The 11547-nt window shown below is 38.5% G+C and overlaps 1 protein-coding gene across 2 annotated transcripts; it reads right to left on the bottom strand.

Annotated features, from left to right (window-relative positions):
• Nucleotides 1-1522: 1522 nt before the first annotated feature.
• Nucleotides 1523-11512, bottom strand: LOC130186858 (CD276 antigen-like). Of its 2 annotated transcripts, XM_056404163.1 has the most exons (10): nucleotides 11395-11512; nucleotides 10149-10209; nucleotides 9676-9932; nucleotides 9068-9164; nucleotides 8496-8762; nucleotides 6908-7018; nucleotides 5258-5323; nucleotides 3836-3886; nucleotides 3572-3698; nucleotides 1523-2605 (listed from the first exon to the last, which is right to left on the bottom strand). In XM_056404163.1, exons 2-10 carry the CDS (start codon nucleotides 10201-10203, stop codon nucleotides 2119-2121), a joined length of 1518 nt encoding a protein of 505 aa, XP_056260138.1. In that variant the 5' UTR covers nucleotides 10204-10209; nucleotides 11395-11512; the 3' UTR covers nucleotides 1523-2118. The 2 variants fall into 2 exon arrangements, with proteins under 2 accessions (XP_056260138.1, XP_056260139.1); XM_056404164.1 differs by lacking the exon at nucleotides 10149-10209.
• Nucleotides 11513-11547: the final 35 nt, after the last annotated feature.

Below are 11547 nucleotides of genomic sequence, written 5' to 3'. Positions count from 1 at the left end.
ACAGTACAGAAGAATCACCATCATCATGTCAGTGCTGTTTAGCACAGTTATAAAGTTGTTATGGTGAACATGCATTCACTAGCAAGCATTTGCCTATTTGGACATCCAGCAGATACAGAGCAATAACGTTCACCAGCTACTGGCTAACTGACTGTCTGCTGTTTGGTTTCGCTGAAAACAGCTGCAGACTGTGACTGGAAACAAGGTTTATGAGTGGAGGGACTGAATGAAAACTGCTGTAAAACCAAAACAACGAGCTGAAAGATGCTAAAATGCTCAGTAGAGCCAAGAGGAATAGTTGGATGATAATCTGTGAATTCATCACTGTGAGAGAAAACTGTCACAATACACATAATCATTTGACCCAGTGCTATCGTAAAATTAGTAGTGCAGATTTAAGTAAAACAGTTGCAGTTGGCTGTCTAATGTGAGTTGATATCTTAACCAGAAAACCCACATTGAGTTACTGACAGCTGTTCTCAGGCCCAAAGGAGGTCTAATGTGGGTTTGTTATGTCACCACTCAGTGCTCAGTAAAGCCCTCTGCAAAGCCTGTTAGATTATTTTTAAACAATTTCCTGTTAAAACATGGTAGTATGTGTTTGACACAAGTATGTGTAGAAATAAGGTTCATGTATCCTGTACCTGTTAATGTAACAACATAAAAATAATACATGTGTGAATGAAAAAGGAGAAGCCACACCTTCAGTTTCTCTCGTCACTGATTGTAAAACCTGGGAGGGAGTATTCAGACCCCCTTCACTTTTCCTAATTGTTTAGGAACAATGAAGCCCATCGGTCTACACTCAATAACCCAGGATGACAAAGTGAAAACATTATTGTAGATTTATTTAAAAAAACAAAAACTGAAATCAAATCTCTTATTTACGAAAGTATAGAGAACCTTTGCTGTGGAACAGGTAGACTCCAATCACATTTTGGAGTGGAAAATTGGAAAGATTGAACATAGTTTAGAAACGGGAACACCTGTGTATAACAGCTCACAAAACCAAGCCATGAGGCCAAACCACACCTCATATAGGCGGTGATGCATAGATCAGTGCACGGGTATTAAAACCTTTCTAAAGCTTTGAGTGTTCCCAGGAGAACAGAGGCCTCGATAATTGTAAAATAGAAGAAGTTTGGAACCACATTTGCAGCCAAATACAGAGAGATCCTTGAATAAAAGTTTTTGAATTTATAGGATCAATTAAATCTCCTTCAGAGAGATTTTAAAGAGTAAGAGAAAGCACATAACAACATGCCGGACACAGCTGACTGGAGGGCATTTAAGCTCACGCAGGGTCAGCAGCTGCAGTGCAAAAACACACAATCAGGCATATAGTAATGTTTCCCCTCTAACCTATCTCAGGGCTGATGTTGCAGTTGTTGAACAGAGTTGGCATGAGAGACTAAATTATGTTTAATACAACAGGGAATGAAAATCTGAATTACTAATAAATTCAGTAAGATGTAAGATGCAACAAATACCAGAGACAGAACATACAGAAATAAACTGAGAGCATTTTTTTTTTTTTTTTAATTAAATGTTACTGGAATCACTGAGGGCTCTTGCCAGGAATACTGATAGAGTCACTTCCCTTTTCACTAATACATAGAAAACGGTTTCTGCTTGGCTTGCAGTCTATCAAGTGACCCTAATAATGAGCTTTCTCTTTCTCCTGATCTGACACAGAACAGAAACAGAAACGAGTTGGATCAAAGTGTTGCAACTATCACATCTAATGAAAACAGAGTTTGAGTTGCAGCTGAAATCACTCAGGGGTTTCATAGTGTAAATACAGTTAATGCAGATTACCCATTTTACTATGGAGGTTCTCGGCGAGGGTCCATCTATAAGGGATGGACTAAATGATGTACATTCTTTTTTTGTTGAAATGTAACAAGACATAACATGTAAGGACAGGACTGTCAAGTAAAGAACACAAAATTTTCATTTATTGGAATTAAGTACATTTTCCTGCATATTTGGGCTTCTAAAAAGTCTGTCCAGGCTTTATGCAACAACAACAACAACAACTACAAAAAAAAACATCATGCAAATATTTAAAATGTAATACGTGCTTAATGTGTTTGTTGGTCACAAAAGTTTGTACCTTCAGTACTTCACAGTTTGTGTTTGGAGCTTCAGCACTCCTGCTCCAACTGTCTCCTCCATCGTGGGGCAATGTCCCATGCAGGCCATAACCAGCACCCTGCATGCCCTTCTTTCAATGAGGAACCTCTTTAGGGATTCATCAAAAAATTGGTTGCCTTCTCTGTACCCATCCAACAAGAGGAGAGCCCCGCTGGACCTGATTAACACAGTCCTCAGATCAAGCTGTGTTGATATCTTTTTTTTGAGAAAGAGTTGAGTCACTATTTCCTGAAACAAGTCACCCTTTACATTGCTGCAGTCAACATAGAAGAGAAGTTGAAGGGTGCTGAGATCGAAGAGGTCACTGAGGGCATGTGTGGGCCCTTCAGTCCAAGAAGAGACCAGGATGTGGGCTACAGCTGTCTTCCCGCTTCCTGGGGGTCCCTCAAGAAAAAGTGTCTCTCCAGCTTCTGGGAGTAATGCTTGAGGATTTACAGCCTGGCCCTCACTGAAAAAAAAAAAAAAACAGAGTTGAGATTGTAATCTATACAGGCCGTTACAAAATACAAAAAAATGTCGATGTCAGTTGTGAATGCCCGTAGGGTATAACCACACACAAAGTTTCAGTTCCTACAACAAACCCTGCATTTACAATGATAAACTTCATGAAGTCAGGTAACTGTGATCACTGGCCAATATCAAGCTGTACTGAAAGTGTTGACTTTTTAGAGTCCAAAATAAAGGAATCTATAGCTTATTAGCTGTGTTGCACAGTCCAGTTCATTTGACTCTTCTCTGTTGGAGTACAAACTGATCCACAAAAGAGGAGTGGTTTCCAGCAGTTATTAGACAGGTGGTGCAAATATTTCTCTTTAAAATACTGTGTTCACAACGCAGCTAACGAGCTTGCTGTGATGATGGTGTGCCATTTTGCACAGATGCACAGATTCATTTTGCTGTGCCACTTTCTGGGGTGACTGAGCCATTATACATGTATTTGTGATAGCTTTAGCTTCTGTAAACACACTGCTTTGCTACTTTTGGAATAGGCTTAACAAACTCCTATGGTTCAATTATTTAACCCATTAAAAATTATGATAAATGTTTTCAAGAATGGAAAGCTCACTATGTTGCTGAGCAGGCCTATCTGTTTTACTAGGGAAAAAGGCGCACAAACCACGATTTCTATGAGGTTTAATTTATTTCTAAAAACTCTAAAAGCACAAATTTCGCTACTAAAAACTAAAAATCAATAAGTTTTGAGGGAAAACATCTTTATATACAGGGAGTTTTGTCTTAGTTTTTGAAATCCTATACGATGGCCAATGATTGCCATTGCCTTGGGCTGTTGTAAAACCCAGCGACAAGCCACAGTAGAGAGCTAAATCTGAATTGTTGCTGTTACTGGAAATTATATTATAGAAGCAGACTGGCATCCTAACGTTCAGTTCGGAAAGAGGTATCTGTGACTCACTTGTTTTGCAGCCTTTGACGCAGCTCGTCCGCACCAAAAGCTTCCCAGTGGTGTCTCACCTCTGCGCTGAAGGAAGTGTCAGAATAATAGGCTTTCAGAAACGCCCCCAGATTTTCCTCTGTGCAATCTGCACACAACAAAACAGATGAGTAAAACACATTGACAGAAGATATGACCATGAATGAGGTTTAATGCTCCCACAGACAACCACAGAAAAACTGAAGAACAGAAATCATGTAAACAAAAGTTCTTAGAGTCGCTTACTTTCATTAAAAACAGTTGGCTCTTCCTCCTTGTCTTCATTTATTTGTAGGCCTGATGGAAAGGAAAGCAATGTTAGAAAAACATTACAAATTTCCATAAGCACAGATCAGTCATCATTTCCACAGTGAATGTACTAATTGTGGTGGTGAAAATCTACTTGCACACACCTTAAGGCAAGTTTAAATCAATTCAAAACAGAAGTGATGTACGTTGTTATTTACAACTTTACAGGTGGATAGGAGAAAAAGTGATGAGTCCGTGTAACAAAAGCTTTCGCTCACTATCAACACTGGTGTCAAATTTATTGAATAGCTTTTTCTTCAGTCAAATGAGCCTCATTAAACATGTTTAAAGTACAACTTTAACTGTACGTCTTTAACTGTACGTCGTGTTATTTATTTGCAACTGAAATATCAAATATGTAGTGAAATGGATCATTATGGTGCGTGTCAAGATGCCCCTAAATGCATGAGCTCAACCTTCTTCATGTTGCACAAATGCATCATCACCAATTTGACTAAACTCAATACAAGCCTTCATAGTTTGCACTTCCTTTTAGATATTTTTAGGTTATCTACTGTAGGTGTTTTCAAAAGTGCTTTGCCACAAGAGTGGCTGCTATGTAGGTCCTCAAAGATCACCGTGGAATTTTATTTCTAAACTACATTTGGGTTCCAGTCTTTGCAGCCAATATTGAAATAACTAGTGGAGGTTAATTAAGACAGGGCTCTACACTGTGGCATGACTGGCTACTGCCGTTGCTGTGACTGAGACAGGCTGTAGCTGTGATGAGCCTAATGCTACAGCCATGGGATGCTATTGTTCTGGTCGTTGCTGTTGCTGTCATTATGGCTGTAGTCATGGCTGCGGCTGTAGTTGTGTACCAGACTGGGACCAGACTGTGTGTGTGTGTGTGTGTGTGTGTGTGTGTGTGCAGTAAAATGGTGTTTGTGTGGGCTGAGCGTTGAGGCAGAGCTTGAACTGAACTGTTGGGGTGTGTTGTTAAATTATGTATCATATCTACTAGAAGCACCACCAAGTGTCTGGCCTAACAATGTTATCTCAGCTAATGTTATTAAGAGCAGTAAAGAGCAGTCAAGGTACAACTTCTGTGGCCAGATCCATTGCATTGAATAGCTACAGCTTAAGCCAGTGCAGTCACTTGGAGCTCAGCCTTTGGAAAGGAGCCAATAAATGCACAATGTAAAGTGTCACAACATCTCTCCTTTCTTTCTCTCAAGGACCGGCACCACACACACAAACTGTTCCTATGGATCACAAGGAATGCAAAAAGTAGTCTGAGGTATAATGCAGGAGTTATTGTGAAGAAATGCTGACGTTTCAAGGGCTCTATAAGAATCACTGACACTCAACAGTAAAAAAAAAAAAAAAAAAAAAATAGCAAGCTCTGTTTAGACTCACAGACAGCAGCAGAAACATTCTTTCCCCGACCGTCAACCAGAAGATCCCTGCTGGGTGTGTTGAATCCTATCAAGAAAAACATTGCTATTAATATAGTGTGTTAGCACTGTATACAGTACAGATAGTCAATAATCAAAATCATTCAAGCAGCTTAATAAAATGATACTAAATTGGGACACAATCTTTGTTTTACAAGTGTTACATTAATTTATCTCTCTCCATATTTGACAGAATTGTGATATACTGTATACTGTATACATACGGGTTGGTATGCTACTGTGATGATGTTATCGTCAATTATTTCTTTGAATTAGCTCCGTGCTTACCTTTTTATTTATTCATTTTTACTTATATTAATTACACAGAGTACTTTCACTTTAAATCTTACATTTATCATGTGTTTTATATGCTAACAACTTGCCTCTCTGAAGGTTCACTCTTTCCTGATACTAATTTAAAAAGATTGCCCACAAACTCTCTGACCCGTAACTCAGCTAAGACTTCTTATAATGTTCTTACGATCATTAATAGAGAGATGTGTGATAAGCCTTCTATTGAAATGATGGCGGTGTCTAGGGGATTATACATGTGCTATACTGAAAAACCACCCATGCATTCACAAATAGTCTCAAATTCCCCTGTCACGCAAACCAAGATCAACTGGGTGTTTCCAAACTTTGTGGTTGAGATACATGTAAGTTCCAAAAGAGCTTTGTCATCCTCTCATGAAAACAGGCAGAAGCAGTCACATGCTGATAAAATTCCAGCAAAAGCTAAATGACCAACAGAACGGTGTCATATTAAAAATATGAATACCAAAACGTTTCACACATACTTCCCATTTTCAGTGGCAAAATGAATCAACATCTATTCAGGAGCTCACACTGTCTTTGCAGTTGAAATGACACATAGAGATTTCCTGCCAGGACACAAAATTCCTCTGCACATTTGCCAAAAACTGAAAAGTTAATGACTGCTTTGGCTTTGATACAGGAAGGATACAGTTTTGATGCTGACTAATACATTCAGCCCTACTGTAAGTTGTTAGAGGTGAAACTAAAGTCAAATTTTCAGTTTTGGTTGGACAGTAACGTTCTTTTAGTTCAATTTGCAATATAAAAAAGTCACTGCAGTATCCTGTATGCCTTTTTTTCAAATAGTTTGTGACAGTTCAAAATACACCAGTGTGAAAACTTAGAATCAGGAAATAATGATGGACTTAAAATGTATGTGCTTGGCCTGCCATCAAACAACTGGATTATCCATTCTTATTTCCTACAAATATTATCTCAGCACACACCCTAAAGGGAAATCCAGCCCTGTGGTAATCCAAACCATCCCCCACAGTCTGCTTTCAGATCCTATCAGATCCTGCCTTCAAATGTCCCCATGGCCAAAATGATTTTCTTATAATTTAAATAATCTATTACCTGCAGTATATTGCTGCCATTTGTCACTCTGTCACTTTAATATTCCACCGTTGCCATGTGTGGTATTATAGTTCATTGTCACACCTGCTTTTCTTTTGATGTTGATATTACTGGACATCAAACAAAGTATCTGTTTTTGACATTTTTCTCCATTCTACACCTGCATTTGTATGTCTTGCTTAATTTTTGTTGTAAATGACACATAGTACACTGTACGCACCTTTTCGTTGTCGATACAGGAGCACTGCAACGGTAATGACAATCATTACCACTCCTATGCTCAGTACAATGTTGAGAGTGTCGCTCTTCACCTGTGGAACAGGTACTTCATCTGTGAAAAGAGTGAATAAGGATTAGTGTTAATATCTGACTCAAAACCTACAGCATCACATTCATACTTTAATTCAGCAGTGACAGGAACAGGGCAAGTGTTAGCATGTTATGATTCACGCCCATGTTTTTAATATATTTGGCCACTATGGAAATATCCAGTGGTGGAAGAAGTACCCAGATCCTTTGCTAAAGTGAAAGTACCAATACAGCAATGTAGAAATACTCCACCACAAGTAAAAGTCCTGCATGAAAAATCCTACTTCAGTTTTCAATTTTGTGATTTTTTCTCTAATCTTTGATTTTTGGTGAGATATTGGATCATTTGAACACTTATTGAAATCACTACTTGCTGGAGCTGTTAAGGACTACACACTGATTATTGTAAGATGTCAGAAGCCAAATAGGTTGGAAACCACTGGTTTAATCTTTATAGTTGTGTTGTATATTAAAAGCTTGTTATATTATCAACCTTCATCGGAAAAGTAACCAGTAACTAAAGCTGTCAGATAAATTGAGTGGAGTAGAAAGTATCATATGTCCCTCTGAAATGTAGTGCAGTGGAGCTATAAAGTAGGATAAAATGCAAATAAGTGGAGTACTTTAGTACTTTACTACAGTACAGTACAGCACTTTAGTAAATGTACTTAGTTTCTTTCCACTCCTGGAAATAACCAAATTTACCAAAGACAAGCATTGCAGACTTCCCCTTACTGGTCAAGAGCTAAAGAAATGCAACTATTAAAGTGACTTGTGCTTGTGTAATATTTGTTGTTTTTTAATGAAGCGTGCAAGCAGACTAGTCTTCTTTTAGTTTCGTTCTTTTTGTTGTTGTATTTACAGTCCATTTCCCTTTATTTTGTATCAAAATAAAAAGCCTTGATTTCAGGTGCAGTGGTCCCTAAGATGTAGAATAATGCTTGTAGCTTATCAATGAAATCCTAACATACTGCATCCAAAAGAGTAAATAATCCGTGGCACACGTATAAGCAAAAACACGAACCGCCTGCACATTTCCAGATATGCTAATCTTGTTACAGCACTCCTCCACACTGCTACATAATCCAAAGATCAAACACCACCTACAACTTCACAGTAAATGTGTAGTATAATATGTACACAACAGGAAACAGTGGTACGAAGTGGTAAGTACGCAAAGGACATGTTTCCTGTGAAAAAGGCTTCACGTAACTTCTTACTGACAGTCTACAGGTTCAAATCAGGACAATTCTGCTTCGGTTTTCTTTTATTCATAGAAGGGAGGGTAACGGGGATGGGCCGCAGGAAACTGATATGTCAACACAGCCACACAAATGGGACAAAGGGACAGAGTGCAACCAGTTGTAGTTTTTTGGGCAGAAGAGAACTGACAGGCAACGCAGCAGGAGACATAGCACATGACTTGCAATAAAGTTGACCTGGGGATGTTGTAGTGTCATGGTCAGAAAGCCTATAGGGGAAATAAAAAAAAAAAGTACCTGGAACATGAAATGTTGTAGAGTTGCTATCATTTGTGAAGTTACACGTGTAGTTGTTTTTGCTTAACGAGCTGACGCGTATCTGACTGGTGATGTTGAAGAGTTGGTCCGGGGTTGATACAACAGTGGTGTTGGGCTTGATTCTCTGCAGGTGTCCATCCAGCCACACAACAGGCGACTCGGGGTAGCCCTCAGACTGGCAGGTCAACAGCACTTCATCTCCCTCTGCAGCCTTCTCAATGCGTTTAGTCACTGCTTTAAAAGGTGCTAGAATAGAAGAAGGTACAAGAACATGCACATATATAACTGTGTTTAGCATTACTGTGATATGATTTCAAAATTGTGATCATGACATCTTGCATTAAATGGATAACGGGAAGCTTAAATACACCAAAGGCATTTTTTAACCAAACTGGGTACAACTGGTGTTAGTTTCGTTTTCAGGATGAATGATACTCTTAACTGCCCAGAAATGACCGTGAGCTGTGGCCATTGCACAACAGCATTCATAGAACAGATCCCCTGCAGTATTTGCCTAAAAACTGTTACACTGTCTCAGACTTGGTGCTCACCTGTAACCGACAAAGTTATTATTTTATAATCAGCTCCTTCTCCAGTCTGCACAAAACACTGGTAAGTCCCAGAGTCAGTGATCCTGAGTTTGGAGATCTATAAAGTGAAAAAAGCAGAAGAGTCCCTCAGTGCCATTGTGGCCAATTGACATGTCACGCTCTCATAACTGAACCAACCATTTGAATGAACCTAAATTCTGTCACATTATCCCTCCATTTACTATTCTGTATTATACAGTACTCATCAGTTAAACTCTCATCAAGTGTAGTAACAACATAAATGATTTGGTAAAGTGAGTGATTCACCAAATGTCCTCAGTCTCCAAAGGTAAGATGATGGTACAATAGTTACTGACACAACAATGTGAGTGCAGATATTAAATGGCGGCTAAATATGATACTTTTACATGAGCAAGGAATCCGGTGCCGTTTCTAGGCCTTCCCTATGACCGCCACGCGATCAGTGGGAAATTTGACCCTCACATGAGTAATTCCCAATAGGACGAATAAGTGAGATAGCAAGTGTAGACAGGTGTGCCACATCATTTGGAGGAAATTTTATAAGTCATAACCCTCCACCTTCCCAACAAATGTCTGCCAGTAATGACCTTCAACTTGGCCCAGCCGTCAATCAGCTCGTCTTTGCTGAGCTCCACTCGTCCCTGATACTCCTGAGATGCCGAGTGCTCCTGCCCGTTAATCATCTGGTACACTTCCCGAACGGTGCTGGAGGTCTTCCAGTGCCACATCACCTTCAGGTCAGCGGTAAGATTCAACACTCTAGGGTGAAACCTGCAGCCCATCTCGACATCTCCCCCGAAATCTGACGTGTACAAGGTTTTCTCAGCCTCAACAGTGAACAAGACTGTAGGGAAATAACAAAAATGTCAAGATTAATGTAAAAGTGGTCAACAGCCATTAAATGTGAACTGAAGAAGCAAGTTATGGTCATGAAATGATTTTACATAGCAGCTTTAAATTAACCTTGTGTTAAATTGAAATAGAAAGTTATAATGTAGATGCAATCATTGTCCTGTTTGTGCTCTTGTTTACTAATAAATATCTCAGTTGTTGTACACACCTGAGAGAGATGGCTCAAATATGACTTGCAAAATTACAAAAATGATCCAGTCCATTGAGACCTGAGGAAGAAACAAAGGGGAGTTTTTACAGATGTTGAAATCTTTTAACCATGTTTGACCTCATGTTACTGGTAACATGAGTCATTTTACAGCAGAAGGCCAGATGTGAATTCCACAGAGCAGTTTTGATCTAGTTTACTTTTTTTTCGTTGCTTAAAGACTATATGAGCCTAGAGGCAAAAAAAACAACATCATGTGATGGTGATGGCCATGCATTGTTATTGCAACTCTAAGCATGACTTTGCTGCAAATGACTTCCCTGTTGATTCTTGATAAGGCAACAAAAACAGCACAATGTTTTTTTAGCTCTGGAACTGTGCAGACTCAGCCACACAACCACACACACACACACACACACACACACACACACACACACACACACACACACACACACACACACACACACACTAAAACAGCTGATTTTTTTTTTATTTTTATCTTGCTGAACAAACTGTATCTGGCACATCTTTCAGCACATCAGGAAAGGAAGGAAAAGATTTATTCACACAAACTCTAAGGCGCCTCACATAAACAAGATTGTACATGTTCAGTCCTGTCACTCCTGTTAGGACTAAGCTCTTCCCACAAGCTTTTTTATCAATTGATTGAACTGCTGAGAGTGGTTAGTTATTTTCTGTGTTGTTATCCAGTGAAATGCATCAGCAGTTCTCCAGAATATATTATTCATTGAGTGAACTGTCACTGATGATTAAGCTCAGTTTGGTCTCTTTAGCTCATTATATACATAATTAAATAAATTATAAATAGGCTGTCAGTTGTTAAGTATTGGGTGCACTGGGAGTTATTAGAACAGCATGTTGTAAACATGTTTACAAAACAAAGCAAAGTGAAATAACAGTATTGCTCTTCAGGATAATCAGCTAGATTCACACACTGATAAATGGCAAAGTTGATATTTGAATACAAAAACAGCTGAAATACAAATATATACATATATACGAATGGAAAAATCACAAATGCTCATGAATAAATTTCTAATGAAGTAGAAGTATAATGAATAATAACAGCAACTATAATAATACTAATACTAATACGACTAATAATAATAACAATAATAACAATAATAACGATAATAATGATGATAATAATAATAATAATAATAATAATAATAATAATAATAATAATAATAACAATAATAATCAGTTAATTGTAATGTATTCTTACCTGCTGGTCATGCAACAGCTATTTGTGTTTTCATGAGGTGTTCGCTTCTTTTCAACTGTGAATGCACCGCCTCTGGTCTTTTTTATGTAGAGATTTCCTCATTCGCAGACGACACACCTACCACATCTCCAATCATTCCACTACGATCACGTA

Source organism: Seriola aureovittata, chromosome 18 (genome assembly GCF_021018895.1).
Source record: "Seriola aureovittata isolate HTS-2021-v1 ecotype China chromosome 18, ASM2101889v1, whole genome shotgun sequence".
Classification (NCBI taxonomy): Eukaryota; Metazoa; Chordata; class Actinopteri; order Carangiformes; family Carangidae; genus Seriola; species Seriola aureovittata.
The sequence above is the reverse complement of the archived record's forward strand: the minus strand, read 5'-3'. Positions and strand labels throughout refer to the sequence as shown.

Excerpts from the sequence above, each read along its gene's own strand:
- LOC130186858 (XM_056404163.1), bottom strand. The coding sequence starts at position 10,203 with ATGGACTGGATCATTTTTGTAATTTTGCAAGTCATATTTGAGCCATCT. Across the intron at positions 9,165-9,675 it reads ACGGCTGGGCCAAGTTGAAG|ATCTCCAAACTCAGGATCAC; the intron begins GTCATTACTGGC and ends TTCACTTTATAG. Across the intron at positions 5,324-6,907 it reads CCTGTATCGACAACGAAAAG|GATTCAACACACCCAGCAGG; the intron begins GTGCGTACAGTG and ends TTTTCTTGATAG.